At 35.4% G+C, this 22,325-nt stretch overlaps 1 protein-coding gene across 1 annotated transcript in view; it reads right to left on the bottom strand.

The window, feature by feature from the left end:
* PSMD14 (proteasome 26S subunit, non-ATPase 14) overlaps window positions 1-22,325 on the bottom strand; it is a 58,802-nt gene that overhangs the window by 17,626 nt on the left and 18,851 nt on the right. The window contains exons 7-9 of the mRNA XM_042781072.1: window positions 16,846-16,953; window positions 6,694-6,768; window positions 1,505-1,630 (exon numbers count right to left, since the gene is read on the bottom strand). Coding sequence (XP_042637006.1) covers window positions 1,505-1,630; window positions 6,694-6,768; window positions 16,846-16,953 — 309 coding nt within the window. The remainder of the gene's footprint in view (window positions 1-1,504; window positions 1,631-6,693; window positions 6,769-16,845; window positions 16,954-22,325) is intronic.

Genomic DNA, 22,325 nt, shown 5'->3' with positions numbered 1-22,325 from the left:
TATATATATATATATATATATATATATATATCTGAAACAGAATAAAATGGAGTCAAAGAAAATAGACTACATCACGTGTAGTAAATATTGTTTCATAAACTTTTGTTTCAATTACAGACACACACCATACATTTGTATGTACAGGGGCAAAATATAAAATCTATTTTTTATGAGTTTTAGTTTAAAAAGCTGGTAAACATGGAAGATACATTTTAGTCATATCTGAAGTATGAAAATAAAAGGACATGAAGTAGGAAGTATAAAAAATATATTATCTATGAACAAAAGTATTATCATAGCCACATATATTTTAGCATAGAATAAACATTTTTATAATATATGCCTTTATAAAATAACTTCTACATAAAGTGGTCTCTCTGAGTCATCCTTTGTTTCATCCTGTTTACTTTCTTTATAGCACTAACATGATATATTATGTTGTGTTTGTTTACTTCTTGTTATCCTCATCAGAAGGTAAGTTCCTTACAATGTGGAACAAAACTCAAAGTCATTTGAAAAAAAATAAAGGGGACCAGGTTTGCTGGTGTGATAGAGCCTGGTGGAACATCTGAGACTATGGCCCCAAACTGCCCTTCAGGTCTGGAATTGAACCCACCCCTGTGGCTTCTAGCCAAACAAAAGACAGGCATATGAACTGAACATTTACACTAGGTAGATACACTCCTTGGAGAGATCAATCATGGGAGAGTAGAAGGGCTGTGTGTGCACAGGGAGACAGCCTAGGGGGCAGAAGAGCATGGGAGGGAAGGACACAGGGAAGAGGTAACTATGGGGAGGAAGTGGGAGGGAAGGTGTTACATTGTGGAAAACTGCAGTCAATGTCATGAGACAAAGTATATGTAAGCTGCTGTATGGAAAATGAATTTGCTCTCTGAACTTTCACAATAAAAATTAAAGAAAAAAAGAACATAAGTTCCTTGAGGACAAGGACTTTATGTGTCTTGCTTCTAAATCACAGGCCCAGGTCCTGGCACATAGTAGGTTATCAAGAAATATTTATTAAATGAGAAATAGAAAAGTTCATAAAATAAATCACATGCAACAAGTAAGTATTAAGGCTGTTGTGGTTGTATACATCTCCACATTGTCCTTCCTGTCTAAGAAAAAGCCTCCTTGAATAATGAAGAGATTTTAAATGTACATCTATTTTACGGGGTCTACAACAGAGAATGGCAAACTATCCAGCCCACGGGCCAAATCTGGCCAGCTGCCTGTTTTAGTAAATTAAGTTTTTTTGGAATGCAGCCACACGTACTCATTTAAATATTGTCCATGGCTGCTTTATCACCACAGCGGCAGAGTACCATAGTTACCACAAAATCTAAAATATTTACTATCTGGCCATTTACAGAAAAAGTCTGCCAGCCCCTGGGCCACAAAATAGGCCACTCTACTTTTAGCTGCTTATAGTTATATAATGTTTGACATCCACTAATACATATTCCAAAGATTATAAGAAACAACTGCTGGGAGTAAATTTTACCTTATTGTAATTCTTGGCTAATTCCAACATCTCTTTTACCACTGATTCATTGTGTTTACAATGTTCACTGTAGTCCTGAAGTGTTAAACCTTCCATCCAACTCTTCTTATGCAAATTTAGCAACATCTAAAAAATATAAAAATTAATTAATTTCCTGCATCAAGGATAGTTCCTTCACTTGTCCTAAAAAATAACTTCACAAAAAGCTTTGGGAATTAATATATGCAAACTTAGTAATTCAAGTAAGTTCAGTAAAAATTACCTTAAATTTAAACTAACGTAACTTAAAGGATGATCCAACCCCACACCTTTTCATTTACTGTCCTTCTGCCGAAAAGGCTATTCTTCTTATCTCTGTATAGCTACCTTCAGTATGTCCTTAAAGGTAGATGCTTTCTGAACATGCTATCTAAAAAAGCCACCCTAGGATATTTAAAAAGATCTTTCTTCCCTTAACCTATACTTTATTATTTTTAATAGTATCTTATCAACACTTGAAATTTATGTTTTCTTATTTATTGCAACTATTTCCCACTAAAGAGAAATCAAGAGGGCAGGAACCTTGCCTTGACTACTTTAAGATCACCAGGTCTAAATTCTAGAATACTATCTAATCACAGCAGACAATAAATACCTGTTGAATCAGTAAGTGAATGGAACAAACTCCTCTGTTATACACAAAGAATTCTAATATTTCATATAGCCTAGCTATCAAATGCCAAGATAAAGAGGTGAATGTCCTATCTGCTGAGTGACCTTATGTTAAACAATCTTTTGGAGCCTCAGTTTACACATCTAAGAACTGAGGGCTTATATTAGATAATCTTTAAGTTCTTTCAAATTCCAAAATCTGATCTATAATTCAAAAGATTAAAATCTCTTTTTTGTCAGAAGATGAAAAGCTATAAAGCTGGGAAGTAAATCACAGTTTCATCTAGTTTGTAACCATAGCAGGAAACTGGGGTCGGCCCTATTTTGCTGTTGTTGTTAGGTGCTGTTGAGTTGATTTTTGTTATTGAGTTATTTTTGACCCAATGTGACAGAGTAAAACTGCCCTATATACTTTTCTAGGCTGTAATCTTTATAGGAGCACATTGCTAGATATTTTCTCCTGCAAAGCCACTGAGTTAGTTTGAACCACCAGACTTTCAGTTAGCAGCCAGTGCTTAAATAATGTACTACCACGGGCTTCCTGGAGCTCTGGTAGCATAGTGGCTAAGACACTTGCCTGCTAACCAGACGGCTAGCGGTTCAAACCCACCAGCCACTCCTCGGAAGGAAGGTTGGGCAATCCTACTTCCGTAGTGATACTGCCTCGGAAACCCAAGGAGGGGTCGCTATGAGTCAGGCCGACTCGACGGCACATAACAACAATAACAACAACAACGGGCTTCCTTGGCCATATTTTAGTGATCAGGAAAGTAAACATCTTAGTTCAATGCTTCTGAATACATACCCTTGGAAATCTCTTAAGTTTTCAAATTTAGATTCTTGAGACATTTTACTTAAAGTCCTCATCACAGCCTCACTCTATAAAAATTCTTCAATTGAAGACTATCATTAAATAAGTTTTTTTTTTTTTTAATGATTGATAACATTAACCAAAATGAGTAAAACGGTGGCTACAGAATGTTGTCATTTTACCCTCAGAACTACCCACTGCCACCAAGTTGATTCCAACTCATAGTGACCCTAAGGACAGAACAAAATTGCCCCACAGGGTTTCCAAACTGTATCTTTATGGAAGCAGACTGCCACATCTTTCTCTCATGGGGTGGCTGGTGGATTCAATGTAGACCTTTTGGTTAGCAGCCAAGCACTGAAACACTGTGTCACCAGGGCTCCTTGCCATTAGAATTAGTATACCTGAAATGTGAGTCACAGAATATGAGGATCTAAAGACACAGTTGGAAATGTATGGGTTTAAGTTTTTAAAAAAACTGCCCTAGTTGTTTAGAGGTTTGTAGCTATATATGGTAAAATGTTCATCTTATGCTAGAGAATAAATTGCATGTCAAAATCACCTTTGAGGTTTTTTAACACAGAGAAGCTCTGAATTTGCCTTCCCCCACCTAGGGCTCATGGGGGTAAATGTAGTTTGCAAAAAAAAAAAAAAAAGAAAGAAAGAAAAAGGCAAAACCTGCATAGGTGACTCCAATTACTTTGGCCGTTTCCCATCTTTGTGCACTGATACTCTAGAAACTAGAATCTTGGAAAATTTTAGTGCAGTTGCAACTATGAATGCTATAAAGCTACCTATAATTAAGTGTTGAGAATTAGATTCCCCTACTGCTTCAAAAGAAGGTGCCTTCAGAGCAGCAGGATATTCCTGCCATGCTTGCACAAGAATCCACTGGGACCCTCAGGTAAGGGTTGGGGTAAAGTACAGGGATTGGCTGGGTAAGAGTAAAGGCAGGGCTTTTGTTATGAGAAAGCAGCTGAAATGGACTATTAGGAACATAAATATAGTATTAGTTAATTTACACATATATTTATATGTGTTTTTATACCAAGGATGGTGGTTAATTCTGTAGAATGCACCACCCTCTACTCTGGGGGGGTGGGGAAGGAAAAATTGATCTAATTAGCTAGGTATTTCCAAATAGTTGGTACCAGACTGACAAAAATATTTATATCTTTGGATAAATTTCTCAGGTTATACCTAATTGGTATCTTTTTTATAGTTTATATCCATTCTAAGGAGCTCTGGTGACACACTACCTAAGGCATTTGACTGCTAACCAGAAGGTTGGTGGTTCAAATCCAGCAACTACTCCACAGAAGGAAGACGGGGCAACTGACTTCCGTAAAGATTTAACACCTTGGCAACCCGATGGAGGTTACTATGAGTCAGAATCAACTTGATGGCACAGGGTTTGGTTTGGTTATACTCATTCTATATAAAACTTAAAATAAGTATTGAAAAATGTACTTTAATCAACTAAATCTACAGCAGGAGTAAACTCTGGAATATAACAAGCAGCTCAAAGAGAGTTTTAGCATGTCTGTGTGTCTCTCCTCAGGCCAATGGGGAACTGTCCCCTGCAGCTGCTCACCTGACACTATGCTAAAGCACTTAAGTCCCTGAGGTGAGACTGTGACTGACCATGGCTTTTAAAACAGATCTACTGAACTTAAAACAGTAATAATAAAAAACAACTCTTCAGAGAAAATCTTACACAGTACATTCTTCACGCAATATATGAGATTAAAAATGGAGGTGGTCTACCTGAATGGAGGTAGGTATGGAGAATCTAACCTACTGCATTTCCCACTCATCACATGCACCAGAATCCCCTTATAAGGTACCTCTGCAATGAACAGTTTAAACCAGTAAGGATAGTCCTGTTTGCTACTGATTACTTATCACATTTGGAATTGAAAGTGCATGCAAGAACCAAAACCTACTGGCTATCAATGATAAATAAACTCAAAACCCAAAATCAAACCAAACCCACTGCTATCTCATCAACTCTGACTCACAGCGACACCACTGGGTCTCTGAGGCAGTAAATCTTTATGTGGGTAAATTGCCCAGTCTTCCTTCCGTGGAGTGGCTGGTGGGTTTAAACCACTAGCCTTCTGGTTAGCAGTCAAATGCCTTAAGCACTGCGCTACCAGAGCTCCCTAAATAAACTCAGTGTTCTTAAAAAAGTCTTTTCCAGAGAAAAATACAAGAAACTAATTTGGAGGATGGCAATTGCTAAAGAAAAAAGGCAGTTTAGATTATAATTTCAAAAAGCAGTAAAATCCCAAACCAAACCCATGCCATCGAGTTGTCTCCAACTCACAGCAACCCTACAGGACAGACCAGAAGTGCCTATAAGGTTTCCAAGGCATTTGACTGCTAACAAGAAGGTTGATGGCTCAAATCCAGCAATCTTCATGGAAGCAGACTGCATCATCTTTCTCCCATAGAGGGACTGGTGAGTTTGAACCACCAGCCTTTTGGTTAGCAGCTGAAAGCTTTTCATCACTGCACCACCAGAGCTCCTTTCAAAAAGCAATGTTGTTGTTGTTGTTATGTGCTGTCGAGTCGGCCCCGACTCATAGCAACCCCTCCTTGGGTTTCCGAGGCATTATCACTACAGAAGTAGATTGCCCCATCTTCCTTCTGAGGAGTGGCTGGTGGGTTTGAACCACCAGCCTTCTGGTTAGCAGTCAAGTGCCTTAGGGACTATGCTACCAGAGCTCCTTCAAAAAGCAATACGCAGAGTTAAATATTTGACATTAGTTGACAGAAAAACTGTGCTTGAAACAATTCTAAAATAGTAGAAGCAAACAAACAAAACCCACCAATATGGTTGTTTTTGTTGTTGTTATGCAGGTAATTTAAAAAGTACATTTGAAAACGGCCTGGTACAAAAAGGGATTATAAGATTCTAGCTCCAATTATGTGAAAACTTAAACTGTATTTCTTTTGTGGCTCAATTTTCTTTATTCTAGGTAGGGATGTACAGTGTGTTTTTTAAAAGTACTATACAATTGTAATCTAATTTATTCTTCTCAAATTTGTAAAGTTATTTTTTCAATACACCCTCTCCTCACTTATTGACATGCTTAGGTTCTAAAGTCCAGGTTGTTATGCAAAAAATTGGTGTTATGTAAAAATGGAGGATGACCATATCAAATCACAAAATGGGGGATGACTACATTATTATATAACTGCCAAATCACACCATTACATAACTGGCAAAATACTGAGCATGATGGCCCAAACAAATTGACACATAGCCTTAACCATCTCAGCCCATGTTACGCCTCACAACTCAGTGTTTGCTACTGCCAGATGTATGTTGTTAATGCCAGATATCAGATTAACAAGACCGTTGGTAAGTGAGGAGAGGGTGTAATTTAGCTGCCATTTTATTGGGCAGGATAAATTAAACAGAAAATCACAGAACTAGGAGAAAGCTTTTTATAATTTATCATAAAACCAAACTGGAATAATGCTTCCTTTATTTCCTACCTCCTCTCCTACTTTAGCACTTACAGTAAAGTGAAATATGTCTTTCAATACATCCAGTAAGATATTCCTTTATTTTACACTGTAATTCATTAGGAATGGAAACATACAACACATCAATGAAAGAGGTTAACAATCCAAATTCAAATCATATATTATCTAACAGTTTAAATAGTTTTAAAAACTTTTTCTTCCTCTTTCTAAAATAAAAATTTAAACTTACCTTCTGTTCCAGTTCATTCTTCCGATAGTTAATAGTAATGGAATAATAATGTCTGTTTAGTCCATGAATTAATGCCTACATTGGTAAATGAGTGGAAAAAGGGATAAATTAATATTAAAATGAATAGAACTGTTTAAAACTGATGATATTTCCTGAGATAATACCTTTATTACCCTCTAAAAAAGACATTTTATCCTAAATGAGCTAAGATACAGGTTTATAAGTCAGGTTTAAAAGGATGGGACACACATTCTTCAAAGCCCGATACAAAACCAGCTATTGTGGAGTCCATTCCGATGCATGGTGACCTCATGTGTTTCAGAGCAGAACTGCACTCCATAGGGATTTTAATGGCTGTGACCTTTTGAAGGACTTTCTTCCAACGCACCTCTGAGTAGTTGTGAACTACCAACCTTTTGGTTAGTAGCCAAGCACTTAACCATCTGTACCCCACCCAGTGACTATGGCAGCACAAAATCAACAGCTTCAGGAGACTTGCTCAGAGTTGGAGATAAGGTTATGATCTCATCATAATCTAAATTATAAATTAATTATTCATAATTTATTATTTATCAAGTCTGATTGTATGAATTACAGGGGACTTTGGTGTCCCTAAGCAGTGCAAATGGTTAACTTGCTCTCTAAACTCTCTAATTAGGTCTTAAAAGTGTTGAGGTGGGGAAAGGGGCAGAAGCAAACATTTAACGAGCATCTAATATCTGCTTTACATATTATGTTTTTTAATCTTCACAGCAACCCAGTAAGGCAGGCTGATTCCATTTGTATTTGACAGATCAGGAAAATAAGACTCAAAAATCTTAATATGCCCTATTTTATATCTATTAAAAAACTGAGATTTGAACTCAGGTTATTTTGCCTCCAAAGCTTATGGTCTTTCTTCTGTACAATGCTACCACGTATCTTAGAAAATTCTTGGGTTAAGCCTACATACTTTTAAGATCAAGATGAGAATAAAGCAAAGCTTTATCTTTAAGCTTTGCTAGCAAAATTCACTCCACCAAGTATTAAATCTTTTAGATATGTACTGTAACAATGCATTCCTATACTCCTAATGTTTGCTATAAAATCCCATAGGAAGTGGTGGCTTAAAACCATTATATACAAAATGACTAACACTTATCTATTTCAATAATCATTAGGAGCAGTGAATTAAATTTTAGCACATAAAAATGTTACACTAGGCAACTCAAAAAGTGGAAGTAATCAGGGTCTTCTTTAATTTGTATTCACTGCTGTGCAAATTAAACAGAAATGCCTAAGTGAGTGAAAGAATTAGAAAAAGGCACACAGCCTTCCAAGCAGACAAAGCCTAGATGGAAAGTGGAGCTTGGCTTGGATTTCAGGCCTTAGTAGCCCCCTCATCCAAACATCTCTGTCCCATGTCCTAATTATACAATTCTAAAAACGGCAGTGACCAGTAAATATAAAAGCCAGTTAAAGGGCTCATATGTTGGAGATTAAGTATACTGCCATATAAGTTACTACCTGAAGGCACTACCTTCTTAATTTTCAATCACATTTAAACAAACATAGTGAAACTAACATCCGTTTGTGTCAAGTTGATTCAGACTCAAGGCAACCTCATGTATATCAGAGCAGAGCTATGCTCCATAGAGTTTTATAACAGCTGATTTTTTAGTAGGATCATGAGGCCTTCTTCTGTGGTGCTTCTGGGCACACATGAACCTCCAGTCTTTCAGCTGGCAGGCAAGCACATCAGCCACATGTACCACCCAAGGACAAAAGTAACACAGGGAGGATGAAAGATTAGTGGGCACAGTAATAACAAAACAAATATAAATTTTAATCAAATGGTATCCTCAATGAGTTCTAATTTCACTTTTTCATTTATCAATATTATTCTAATATTCATTTATTCACATTCACCCTAAATCATAACTAAGCTGGTTATACAGTAAGTCATCCTTCCACATGAACTCAAAAAGAACAGCCTGTTTAGCTAAATGAATAATAAACTTTTTCAAATTAACCAATCTAATTGACAAAGTCAGCAGTTCTTAAAACCTCAGACTTCTCTATTTTATAATTAACAAGCATGACAGGCTTGGGGAAAATTCAGGCAATTCGTCATTAAAATAGGATGTTCCTAAAGTTCATTTATTAATCAGCTGTTTGAAATCTGCAACACAGTTTTTCACAGAAGCACTGTTATAAAGAATGGTTCTTTTGTATAGTATTATATATTATGGGCTAAATGAGCTTCCAGTGGCTGATTAGGAAGCTAGCTACCTTTTATAGTGCTGCTTCTAGGACAATACGTTTGGATTTGCTAACAGCACTTAACTTATTTGCTTCTTGTAGACATCCTGAGCCTTGTTTTCTTTGCTTAAAGCCTGCCAACCTTTCAAAGAAGGAAGTTCTGCTTGGGCTGGCACCCCACAGCAGTCTAAAAGCCTATCTAGACAAAAAATGGCTTGGAGGATGGACTAGACAAGGGGGGAGTCAGATCCCTCTGATTCACTTCCAAATTATTTTTTATACTTCTTTAGTCAATCTGTATGATTTTGTTGATGTGATAAATTCAAACCAAGTATACAAATATTCATTATGGTGAAAAGATTACAAAGTCAATCACTGTTTTGATTTATATTATATATTCATTCATTCATATGAATTACTAAATTTAAGTATTAGCAGTGTCTCTGGGAGAATAAGTATCTAATCCTAATGAGTTTTTGAAATTGGATAAAAACCAGTAGAGCATAAATAACAGTGAGAAGGAAAAGTACTAAACCTAGAACTGCAGTGATGTATGAGCAGAGGTGGTAGAAACTACAGAATGGAAGCACAGGCAGTTTATGAGAGGTGGCTGTGATGCCAGGTTGAATGGAATTTTTTAGAATCCTTAGTTTATTTATGTAAAGGGACTGCTGACCACATTTCACAAAATGAGATCCCCTATTTAAATTGCTTGTGGTGAAACCCATTCTACATAATGACTATGTCAAGATAATAAAAGAAACTAAAACCTATCCCAATCATGGCACTGACAATGCCCAAATTACTAAGAAGAGGTTAGAAGTTATCTTATACTTTCATATAGTTCCTCTTGTGGAAAAGTAGGCATTTTATGAAACATATAATTTATGAATTATATATAACTTATTCATAAAATTCTTGATAGGTTAAAAAAGTTTCATTCTCTAAAAAAGTAAGGTATATTTAGAACTAAAGATAAATTTGTTTACCTTTAATTACAGTAAAACCTGTGAGAGCTGGAACCTGTGTAAGGTAGAAAACTGTCAAGAGAAGGAAAACTCAAAGATTTTCCACTAAAAGCAGCAACAGAGAAGTGGTTGAGACTGCATTATGAAAAAGGTGTCAAACTTGTGCTGAGTTCTGGCTCTCACAGGTTTTGATATTCTACATTGATAAACCAAAAATATAGTGCTAAATATCCATTACATCACATTTTAAAACGAAGCTTTGTGCATGTAAATATGATAACTCTAAAGGAAACAAAACATGGAAATAATGGTCACTTCTAGAATGAAGAACTGGCTGCAGAAGGTGCAAGGGAGAGTTTTTGCTAAACACCTTTTCATACTTTTAAAACTTTGAACTGTAAACATTTACCACCTATGCAAAAATTAATTAATTAAACTTCCAACTATAGTATAGAAGAATGAAGACACCTGGCTGAGTACCGTTCCTACCTTAAACCAATGAATGACCTGGATAACTCATAATACTTTTTGGACCTCAATTTCCTCACCTACAAAATGACCACAACAGTTCCTTCCAGTGCAACTGTTTAATAAGTGTTTACTCAATATCTACTGAACACAATGTTTTTCAAATAGTTTAACTCTATATTGTAATTGTACTCATCATTACACTTACAGGATAATAGCCCTAGCACAACACATCTATTCATTAATATTTACTAAATTTCTAATCTTCGTATTCTCTATGGCACTGCTATCTTACAAATCTAAGATGACATTGAACAGCTTTTTTTTTTTTTTTAAATCAGTTACTAAAGTAAATGCTTGTTAACTTTCAATATTGGTCAAATCAGATGTTCCAAGTCCCAGAATAATATAGTCTCATACTAATATAAAAGCTTACAATATAGGCATTATACTTCTCCTCTTACCAGAATTATTATTTTTTGTTATATGAAAATACAATTTTTTTTCTATTAGCTTTGTCTTATGGTAAATATCTACAACATTAATTGCCATTAATGCTTTCAAAAATGTATTTTCTGAAAGCAATATATGTTTTACTACACAAAGTTTAAGAAATGTACACAAGGAAATACAAAAAAATTTCCATAACCCTATCACACAGAGAGGATCGATAATAACTTCTTGGTATAAAGGTGATTCCTGAAATTCCCATCAGCCACTCCTCAGAAGGAAGATGGGGCAATCTACTTCCATAGTGATACTGCCTTGGAAACCCAAGGAGGGATTGCTATGAGTCGGGTCCGACTTGACACATAACAACAACAACAACAACATGATCTATAAAGTTACCATGAACACTGAATTACCAGATACTGTCCAACAGGGTTTCCAAGGCTATACATCTTTGCGGAAGCAGACTCCCTCATCTTTCTCCCACAGAGCAGATTGTGGTTTCAAATCACTGACCTTTTGGTTAGTAGCTGAATGCTTTAATCACTGTTATATGTTGTTGTTGTTATGTGCCATCGAGTTGTCTCTGACTCATAGCGACCCCTCCTTGGTTTTCTGAAGTGGTATTTCTACAGAAGTAGATTGCCCAATCTTCCTTCCAAGGAATGGCTAGTGGGTTTGAACCACCAACCTTCTGGTTAGCAGTCAAGTGCCTTAGGCAGTATGCCACCAGAGCTCTCCACTGTTATACAGTTCATCCTAAATTCACCTGGTAATTGGGATAGCCACTTTTTACTAATCGCCTTTGTCCTAAGGGGAAAAAACTAATTTCTCATATCTTTATGACTGATGGTAGGTTTGCAACTTGGAGCCAAATGCCTGTTGGAGTTAGGCTCAGGAAACAGAGGTAGGCAGTGCTCTCTTTCTTCTTTGATAGATTACATTTCAAAAAGATAGCTTCCAGATCCTTGAGGAAACATTCCTGGGATGTAAAACTGGTAAGAGGCTTGTTGTTGTGGTTAGGTGCTGTGAGTCAGCTCTGACTCATAGCGACCCTGTGTACAACAGAATGAAACACTGCCTGGTCCTGTGCCAGCCTCACAATCCTTGCTATACCTGAGCACATCGTTTCAGCCACTATGTCAATCCATCTTCTTGGGGGTCTTCCCCTTCTTCACTGACCCTCCACTTTACCAAGCATGGTATCTTTCTCCAGAGAAAGTTCCCTTATGAAAACATGACCAAAATAAGTGAGACAGAGTCTGGCCATTCTCACTTCCAAGGAGCATTCTGGCTGCAATTCTCCCAGGCCAGATTTGTTAGTTCTTTTAGCAGTCCATGGTAGTTTCAGTATTCTTCACCAACACCACAACTCAAAAGCATCAACTCTTATTTGGTCTTCCTTGTTCACTGTCCAGCTCTTACACACATGACGAGACTGAAAATACCATGGTTTGGGTTAGGCGCACCCTAGTCTTCAAGGAGACATCTTTGCTCTTCGGCACTTGAAAGAGGTCTTTTGCAACAGACTGGCCCAGTGCAACACGTCGTCTGATGTCCTGACTGCTGCTTCCACTGGTGTTGACTGTAGAACCAGATAATATGAAATCTTTAACAACTTCAATCTTTTCTCCATTTGTCATTATGCTGCTTATTGATCTAGTTGTGAGGATTTTTTTTTTTTATGTTGAGATGTAATCCATACTGTAGACTGAAGTCTTTAATTTTCATCAGTAAGTGCTTCAAGTCATCCTTACTTTCAGCAAGCAAAGTTGTGTCACCTGAGTATTGTAGGTTGTTAATGAATCTTCCTCCAATCTTGATGCCATGCTCATCTTCATATAGTCCAGCTTCTTGGATTATTTGTTCATTATGCAGATTGAGTAAGTATGGTGAAAGGGTACAACTCTGACACACTCCCTTCCTCATTTAAACCAAGCAGTATCCTCCTGTTCAAATGACAAGTCTATGTACAGGTTCTTCATGAGCACACTTAAGTGTTCTGGAATTCTCATTCTTCTCTATGTTATCCATAACTTTTTATTATCCATGCAGCTCTAATACTTTTGCATTGTCAACAAAGCACAAATAAACATCTTTCTGGTATTCTTTGCTTTCAGCCAAAATCCACCTGACATCAGCAATGATATCCCTCATTCCATGTCCTCTTCTGAATCCAGCTTGTAGTTTTGGAAGTTCTCTGCAATATACTGCTACAACTGTTTTTGAGTTATCTTCAGTAAGATTTTATTTGCATTTGATATTGTTTGATAATTTCCACATCCTATGGGATCACCTTTCTTTGGAATGCTACAAATGTGGATCATTTCTAGTCAGTTGGCCGGGTCACTGTCTTCCTAATTTCTTGGCATAAACAAGTGAGTGCGTCCAGTGCGGCATCTGTTTGTTGAAACATATCAGTGGGTATTCCATCAATTCCTGGAGCTTTGTTCTTTATCAATTCCTTCTGTGCAGCTTTGACTTCTTCCTTCAGTACCACTGGTTCTTGATCACATGCCACCTCCTGAAATGGATGAACATCGACCAATTCTTTTTGGTATAATGACTCTAAGTATTCCTTCCATCTTCTTTTGGTGTTTCCTGCATCATTCAACATTTTGCTCACAGAATCTTTCAATATTGCAACTCGAGGGTTGAATTTTTTCTTCAGTTCCTTCAGCTTGAGAAATGCCAAGCATGTTCTTCCCTTTTGGTTTTCTAACTCCAGGTCTTCGCACATTTCATTATAGTAACTGGCTTTGTCTTCTCGAGCTGCTCTTTGAAATTTTCTGTTCAGCTCTTCTATCTTGTCATTTCTTCCATTTGCTTTAGCTATTCCATTCAAGGGCAAATTTCAGAGCTCTCTTCTGACATCCATTTTGTTTTTTTCTTCCGTTCCTGTCTTTTTAATGATCTTTTGGTTTCTTCATGGATGATGTTCTTGATGTCATCCCACAATTCCTCTGGGTTTCAGTCACTGGTGTTCAGTGCATCAATTCTATTCTTTAGATGGTCTCTAAATACAGGAGGGATAGAATCAAGGTCATTACAAGGTCATATTCTGGCTCTCATGGACTTGTTTTAATTGTCTTCAGCTTTAACCTGAACTTGTATATGAGCAACTGATGGTCTGTTCCATAGTCAGCGCCTGGCCTTGTTTTGGCTGAAGATATTGAGCTTCTCCATCACCTCTTTCCACACATGTAGTCAATCTGATTCCTATGTGTATAGCCATCTGGAGAAGTTCATGTGTATAGCTGTCGTTTGTGTTATTGAAAAAAGATAAGAGGCTTAATCACTTTAAATCAATCTAAATACATTTCAAAGACGCAGAAAACAAATTACAAGTTTTCTAAAGTAAACAAGAAAGAAAAGGTAGAAAGTCACTCCCCCACTCCCTTTTTTTTCTCTCCAATAGAGATAATTAAGCCTCTCTTAGTTCTAATTTGTATTTGCCCTTACAGCATGTTCATGAAAGCACTAGGAACGTTGATTTGGGGGTTACAAATGAATTTTAACAAATAGACAAATTCACAAATATGGAATCCATAAATATGAGGATCAGCTGTACAAAGGCAGTTATAAATAAAATACATATTTATGAAAAGAAGTTTTATACTGTATCCTATGTTACAATCTTTTCTCACTTAGCATATTTATTATTAAAGAGTAGTCTACAATGTAATCATAGTTGCCTCCCATTACTTTAAATATAATAGTAATTGGTGTTAGAAAAGCATTAGTGAGCACCAGCATGTGAGCTGATGGCTGCTATCATGCTTCTATTCCTACTACAGGCATACCTCATTTTATTGTGCTTCACTTGATTACTTTCTTGCTCTTCACAGATACTATGTGTGTGTTTTAAACAAATTGAAGGTCTGTGGCAACTCTGTGTGAAGCAAGTCTTTTGGCACCATTCTTCTAAGAGCATGTGCTCGCTTCATGTCTCTCTGTCACATTTTGGTATTTCTCACAGTATTTCAAACTTTTTCATAATGCTATTACACTTAATAGACTATAGTACAGTGTGAGTGTAACATTTATACATACTGGGAAACTAAAACTGTGTGTGATTCACTTTATTGTGATAATCACTTTGTGTGGTTGTCTGGAACCAAACCCACAGTACCCCTGAGGCATGCCTGTGTTTGAAAGCTGAGTGAGGAGCAAGGCCGCTCTTAACACCAGCTAACTTACTCTTCAAAATAAACGGCATAGCATTTCCTAAAGCCTTCTATGCCTGGATTAAAGATTTTGCTAACATACATTAAAATTTTATTATGACTATTACCATTCACTTCAGGTTCCTCTGGGTTGATTTCTTTCTAGATTGTCTTAGACAAATAAAATATTTTAAGGTGTTCTGTCACTTTTTGGCTTGATCCCATTTGAGTGGTTTAGTACTGAAATTGTCTTAAAACTGTAAAGCACCCAGATAGATGTCATTCTGATGGGAGCTATATAAACTGTGAAATAAATATATTTACAGATTTTAATTGGAAGGCAAAACAAACTAAAATGAAAGAAAAACAATGATGCTATAGCTGTTACATAGACAGGTCCTTTTAACTTAGGCTAGAAGCTGCTTTATAAGTCAATCTTAAATTTCACAGAATATAAGGTAGGATCAAAAAGAGATGAACTTGACTAACATTGAAAGAAACAGATTTTCATAGCAATTGTACTCAATTTTTAAGGTTAGAAAGCAGTATTTTAATTTAAAAGACAAAATCCACAACAGGTGGCTGTTGACTTGCAATTAGTAAAAACTTCTGGCAGAAATATACCATGCAGTAATCACAATGCTCTTAGATGGTAAGATGCTACTTAACCTTTTGTGAAAAATAATGAAGCCATATGATGCTACAGGAGTTTATAAAGGTCATTATCACAGACTAAAAAGGTCTGATAATATATTCTCTTGAAACATGCAAGCATGGGCTTGTCTTCACCCAATCAAAAACACTGGATGCTTATTTCATACTCATTATACTTTATAGTTTTCCCTGACTTGTAAAAAAATTTTTTCCAAAGCAACACACCTCAATCCTTTGAAACAAAACATTTTACTCTGATAGAGATTTCAGATGAATGACTGTTGCAAACGTGTCTAAAAATAAAAAAGTTGTCAGAATGTAACTCAGGCTTTGCCATAGTCAGCTATCAAAACCACAGCTCCCCGAAGACAATGGTACCACAGAACAAGGTTTCAGAGGGGGAGCAACAAGAGTTACTATAATGTCTTTGTCTTATGTGCTCTATTTAACCAACATGCTATTTCTGTCCCTTAATTAATCTTCAGAGAAGCAATTATCTATATAGACAAAGGCATGGGTGCATTTAAAAACACATTTAAAATAATTTTTGCCAACATTAAAGATTTGTGTAAAAACAATGAGGCATGTGAATGATACAAAGAAAATATTAATCACTCAGGAGAATATTAAGTGTATAAATACCAGTAATTCCAATAATGGTGGTTAGCATCACTAGAAAAAAACAAGATATAAACTCTAATTAAAAGTCATGCACAGATGTGCTTTATATGATTTATTTTAAAGGTGGTGATTAAACAACAAGAAAAAAAAGGTAGAAAATTTCACATATTATTTAAGAACTGTTTCTGGGGACCTCTTAAATGTTACATCAATTTCCCTATTACCTGCAGCTATATAAAAAATGTCTACTAATCAATGATAGCTAATGCATTCCACCTGAAACTCCTATGTGTTCTTTTCTATAATGCTAACCATGAAAAGCCAGAAGGTACTCCCAAAGATACAGACTCTACTATGCTCCCAAAAAGGGTATCCTCAAAATATGGTAGCAAATTTTAATTAAAGATCTCACTTAAAATTGACTCACAGATAAGCCAATTTAGTTACTGCAACAATATTTTCATAATCTTCTTTTAAAGCACAGCAAAAATTAATAGCATGCAAATTAAAATGCTAAGAATTAGGTCTTGAAATGACCACAGACAGCAGGCTTTTAAATGTAAAACAGTTTCAGCAGGCATTACCTGGATAGATGGCTTGTTTAAGTGACCCAGATTTGAAGTTGTTTGTCTTGGTTCATGTCCTAAGACCATCATATTAGCATTGATCAATCTGAAGGCATCGATAACAACCTGTAAAACCAAGGTGTCAGGTCAATTCTTTTTTAAAAAGAAAGTGATGATGCCCAGTAACAGTGGACAAGGCATGATCAACTTGCATCTGTTTCTGGCATATTTCCAGAAAATCATTTAATTATAATATTAATAAAAAAGAACCTCCTGCTGACTGTGCCATCAGTACACCACCCTCTACCTTGTAATGTAAGGTGACACCAATAATTACAATTTTCATGAAGCAGTAAAGAAAAAATTAACTTTGCATCTTTATTATTGACATATGTGATTACTTAACTTATACAGAACATAATACATTGGTGTGCATGTTTGTCACCTAAATTTTACCTAATCAAAATGAATGACAAAGAGAAACTAAAACTGAAAGTGAGCACAAGCTAAGGGACCACATCTAAAGCCCAGCCCTGTCACATCAATTATACCACCACAGTACTTGAAATGACAACAAAATTACAGCCAGCAAGGCACTTGCCCCACGTATTCTCTTCTAGTCAGATACCTTTTACTTCTTGTGACTATGAAAGACTTTATACCTTGCCTGATGGCCTTAAACGTCCAAGCCATTGTCAAGCAAAGGAGGCACAATATAAGAAAACCAAGGTCATCTGTGCTTTAAGCCAGGAACCTGGTATAGAATCATAGGGTCCTATGTTCTGAGTAAAGAAACAACAGTTACCTTCTTTCTGCTAAGTGTATTTAATAATTCTGCACAGAAAGACTTCTAATTCTTACATGATACATTATCATGTTAGCTCTAATATATTAAATGATTTAACAAGAATCACATACTATCCTAAAACCATCATTAGCATGGATTTTAAAGAATTCAATAAAGCTTTTAAACTTTTTTTAAAAAAAGTTGTTTAAAATTGTGATTTTAAGACAGATGCCTCTTTCAGGGAATTTAACTTAACCACTAAGAGAATAAACTCAATACATTAATCATAGAACAATCGTAAGAAGGATAATATACGACTTGTAGATTTGCCTTTAAAAGTGCAAAAAACTGAGATTTGATGAAGTTTTAAAAGCTATTAACTAGTTCGATAGAGCCGAGTGGAACCACTGAGACGATGGCCCCTAGCTGCCCTTCAGGTCTGGAATTGAACCCACACCTGTGGTTTCCAGCCAAACAGGGGACAGGCATATGAATTGAGCATTTACCTGAGGTAGATACACTCCTTGGAGAGAACAATCAAGGGAGAAAAGAAGGGCTGCTTATGCACAGGGAGACACGCAGGGGGCAGGATCCCATGGAAGGATGGACACTGGGAGGAGGTAACTGTGGGGAGGAGGTGGGAGGGGAGCTGTTGCACTATGGTAAACTGTGGTCAATGTCATGAGACAAAGTGTATGTGAACTGCTGTATGGAGAGTGAATTTGCTCTGTACATCTAGTAAAGCTATTAACTAGATTGTTCTCGTTTGTATAACTGTTGTTTGAGTATGGTAGGTGAAAAACCAAAATTTATTTTCATATTAAGTCAACTAAAGTCTAAACAGGTCTAAAAATGTTCATACTAAGTATTATCACATGCTATATGTTAAAGAACAGGGTTTAAAGAAGAAATGGGGAAAAATCACTATTTCTAAAGGCTGCTATCAAGAGTGAACTTAGAGCAAAACATCAAGGTAAGTGAATCAATCCAAGGTCTCTGTCCATTCTGGTTGGCCAAAAATTAAAAAAAAAAACCCTCAAATTTTGCTTTTAATTCTCACAGTTTGGTTTCCCCACAGATTCCTGTCTCAAAATAAAACCAAACATCCTCAGAACATGAATAATTTAATAGTTTGTGAAAACTCTTTTTCCCTTTTGTACAATAACTTCAATCCACAAAACATTTACATTTTATTTACAAATCAATATGGCTGAAGTTAGGTTTACACCTTGTTTAATACTTACTTTTTTTCTAATCATATTTTTTCACAAAGCAATAATAAAAGCAGACATACTTTGATCAGATGTTACCATAAATAACTTCAAATAACTATTTAAAACTCATATAGAAGAAAATTTTATAGAAAAGAAAATTTTCTTACATTTTCTACTAAAGAGCACATAAAATAAGATCAAGTTAAAATGTGGGCAAAGGAAAGGAAAAGTGTTTTGACTAGAGGTATATAGCTTAAACAAATACAGAATTAAGAACTGACACCCTAAATATTAACAGTAAATACTTAAAAGCAAAGGGTCTGTTTGGCCCAATTGTTTTTAGACTTGTTTGATTCCATTTTAAGATTTCAGTAAAATCATTTGCAGGAAAACCTCACTTCCATAAAACAATGAAAATTCCATCACATATCATGGCTTTAAATGGCCATATGTTTTTATGCTGCATACTTTCAAACTAAAACAGCAGATAGCTATTTTATACAGAAAGAAATCTCTGGAATATTATAAGTAGACATGAAACTTCATAAAAAGGAAATGAAAATACTAGCTAAGCAGATACTCTGATTTGTTAAAAACAAATCTAAAATCAAAAATTTTTAATTCATATAAGAAATTAAGAGAAAAATTCAAGGACTTTATACTGTTCAACTAATTAACAATGGCCTATTGTTAATGACATGCTTAGATTGACAATTCCTAAGTAGCAATATGATAGCCAATAGGAAATGAATACTTTACACCAAGATTAAAGGAATTTGCTGCCATCACTATAGCAACTGTCTTAAGGAAACTAGCATGTTCAACAACCTGCAAACCAAAATTAGATCCAGTACGCAATAAAAATATAAATATGGCAAGATAGCCTACATTTTAATTTCTGTGCAATCTTATAACTGCATTTTGCACTGTGAGAATAAGTGGGTTTCTCCTTTAGAACAACTTATGAAAATAGACTCATTAATGTCCAGCGTACTAATGAGCACTGGGTGAAGAAGGTGTTAATTATACCACAGTAAGATTCAAGAAAAACCCTAGTGAGCTCCTGGAGGTATGTATAAGCTGAAGGCGTTTCTCCATGTTTGTGTATTTACAGCATGACGCAATAGAATGATAACAAAAATGGTCACTCCATGCATGATTAAGAGAAATCTTAGATACAACATAATGAACAAAAAACCCCCAAGGATTAATTAAGATAGAGGGAGACAAGGAGAAATAATCCATTTTTTGGAGGTATCTGAATTTTCCAAATAGTTAGTTTTGAAGTGTGTAGATGTATATATATATTAAACCAGTTCAGTTTATCCTAAAAATTCAAATAATTTAACCCTAAATATTTCACACAAAAATTACCTCCTACATGTAATAACAAAAACCTCCACGTCAAAGTACGAATATTTTCAGGAATATGATGACAGATTTCTAAAATTCCTTTTCATGCTGAAGTCCTACACACCCATTGAATCTCTATTCACCAGCCTGACCATTTAATTTTTTCTGGTACAAGTGCCTTGAGACTTTTCAGAGGTCACTGCAACAGTAGACAGCTTATAACAAAACCATTAGCAGTTTGGCTAGCTTAGGGAAACCTCTTACTTTCCTTTTTTGTTTATTATCACTGCATGAATCTGCAGCATATGATAGTTTATAATTTCTCAGGCTTGTTAAATTCATGTTAAAGGTCTGTTTTCTTGTTGAATAAATTTTGTTCATATAATGCTGCCTATTTCATACACTCAGTCTTTAATAGCACCTTTGGTCTATGCGCAACTCACAGATCAAAACAGAGGACTAAAATAGGGGTTGATGATGCTATTTACATGTGTGATTCCTGCTGTCTTCTTGTTAGTAGCTTTAATATAATAGAAGACCTTGTCTGTTTTGTAATTAACACATCTTTACTGGAGAGATATTTGGAAGTGATTGCTGTGAATATACTGGTTAGTAAAATAAACACAATCACACACCACTTTCTGTTATCAGACAAATTTGTGAATTGTACACATTATACTCCAGATCAACAAACTGTGATATAACAGCCAAGTAGAAGACACATATTTATATAACCCTTTATTTTTCTGAAAATATGTATTCACTCTGACCTTGCAAATATAATTAGCTTGTGGGATGTGCAGATTTCAGTACCATGGTTGCTTTACTAATTGCAACTCTTGGAAATAGATACTAAATATTTGGAAGCTGCCAATGCAAAATAAAAACTGCATCTTTTTCTACATCTGTCTTAGCTTATAAAAGCAAAATAGTTTTAAAAACAATAACTGTGTTCCATATTTATTCCAAGCGTGCCCAAAGGTCAAGGACCTATCATTTCATTTTAATAATGAAAACAATTTAAGATTCAAAACTCTAATTATTTGCAAATTCAGTTTAATCCATAATTTTTTGGCTTCTTCATGAGAATAGTACAGTTCATCCAATATGCTATTTATTTTTAAATTCATGTTTTCATATCAACTGCCAGGTCATTGAAAAATCAGTATAAATTTTTAATGCACAAATCTATAGCTCTTAAGTTTTATATTCAAAAGAGGTTTTTTATTAAAATTCTTAAAATTAGTTTAACACAAGTGTTTTAAAGAAAAAGGAATATATACTCTAGCAGGACTTCCTGTAATTCACAATGCATCTTTTTTTTTCCCCCCACAGTAGCTCCCTTTGGCATTTCCAATTACACTTATATTGAAGGCAATGACTATGGGAAATGTTTAAGATAGAATAGGATCAATGTTTCAAGTCTTAATCATTTTCTTGAGCTTAAAAGAATGAAAAAATTAAAATAATCTGCTCTTCTAAAACCTTACAGGTTAACTTGTGTGTGTGTGTGTGTGTATGTATAACCAAGCATATATATATATATATATATATATATAACCAAGCATCCCCAGAACATGAAATGATTTAATAGTTTGTGAAAACTTTTACCTTTTTATACAATAACCTTAATCCATACAATGTTTACATTTTATTTACAAATCAGGACGACTGAAGTTATTAGGTTTATACCTCATTTAATACTTATTTTATATGTATATGTATATAACTGAAATGAACACACAAAGTTTGAGAGAAAAATTTTAAGACCTCAAAATCAATGTCCAGCATTGAAAAAAGAAAAGTTAAAATTCAGTTACAAGTTACATTTAAAAATACAGAAACTCACCACAAAAATAGTGTATCTCTAAATGACTATAAAAATGCAAGGTGTGGACAGAAAAGCAAGACTCCATATCACATACCCTTTATCACCTAGAAATGACCTGTTATCAACTGCTTAGGTTGTTTCTGGATTCTTTAAAAATTAAGGGCTCATGTGACCTAGGAAGCACTGCTGGGGTTTGTGACCATTTCGTTACTTATGCCACCATGCACTGCCAGACATCTATAAGAGAAAAACATCTTATGTCTCTTGAAAGCCCAGAGCATAAAAAATTCAGAGAAATTTTTTTTATGCCATT

Source organism: Orycteropus afer, unplaced genomic scaffold, assembly GCF_000298275.1.
Source record: "Orycteropus afer afer isolate SDZICR_OR568_19922 unplaced genomic scaffold, OryAfe1.0 scaffold00084, whole genome shotgun sequence".
Lineage (NCBI taxonomy): Eukaryota > Metazoa > Chordata > Mammalia > Tubulidentata > Orycteropodidae > Orycteropus > Orycteropus afer.
The sequence above is the reverse complement of the archived record's forward strand: the minus strand, read 5'-3'. Positions and strand labels throughout refer to the sequence as shown.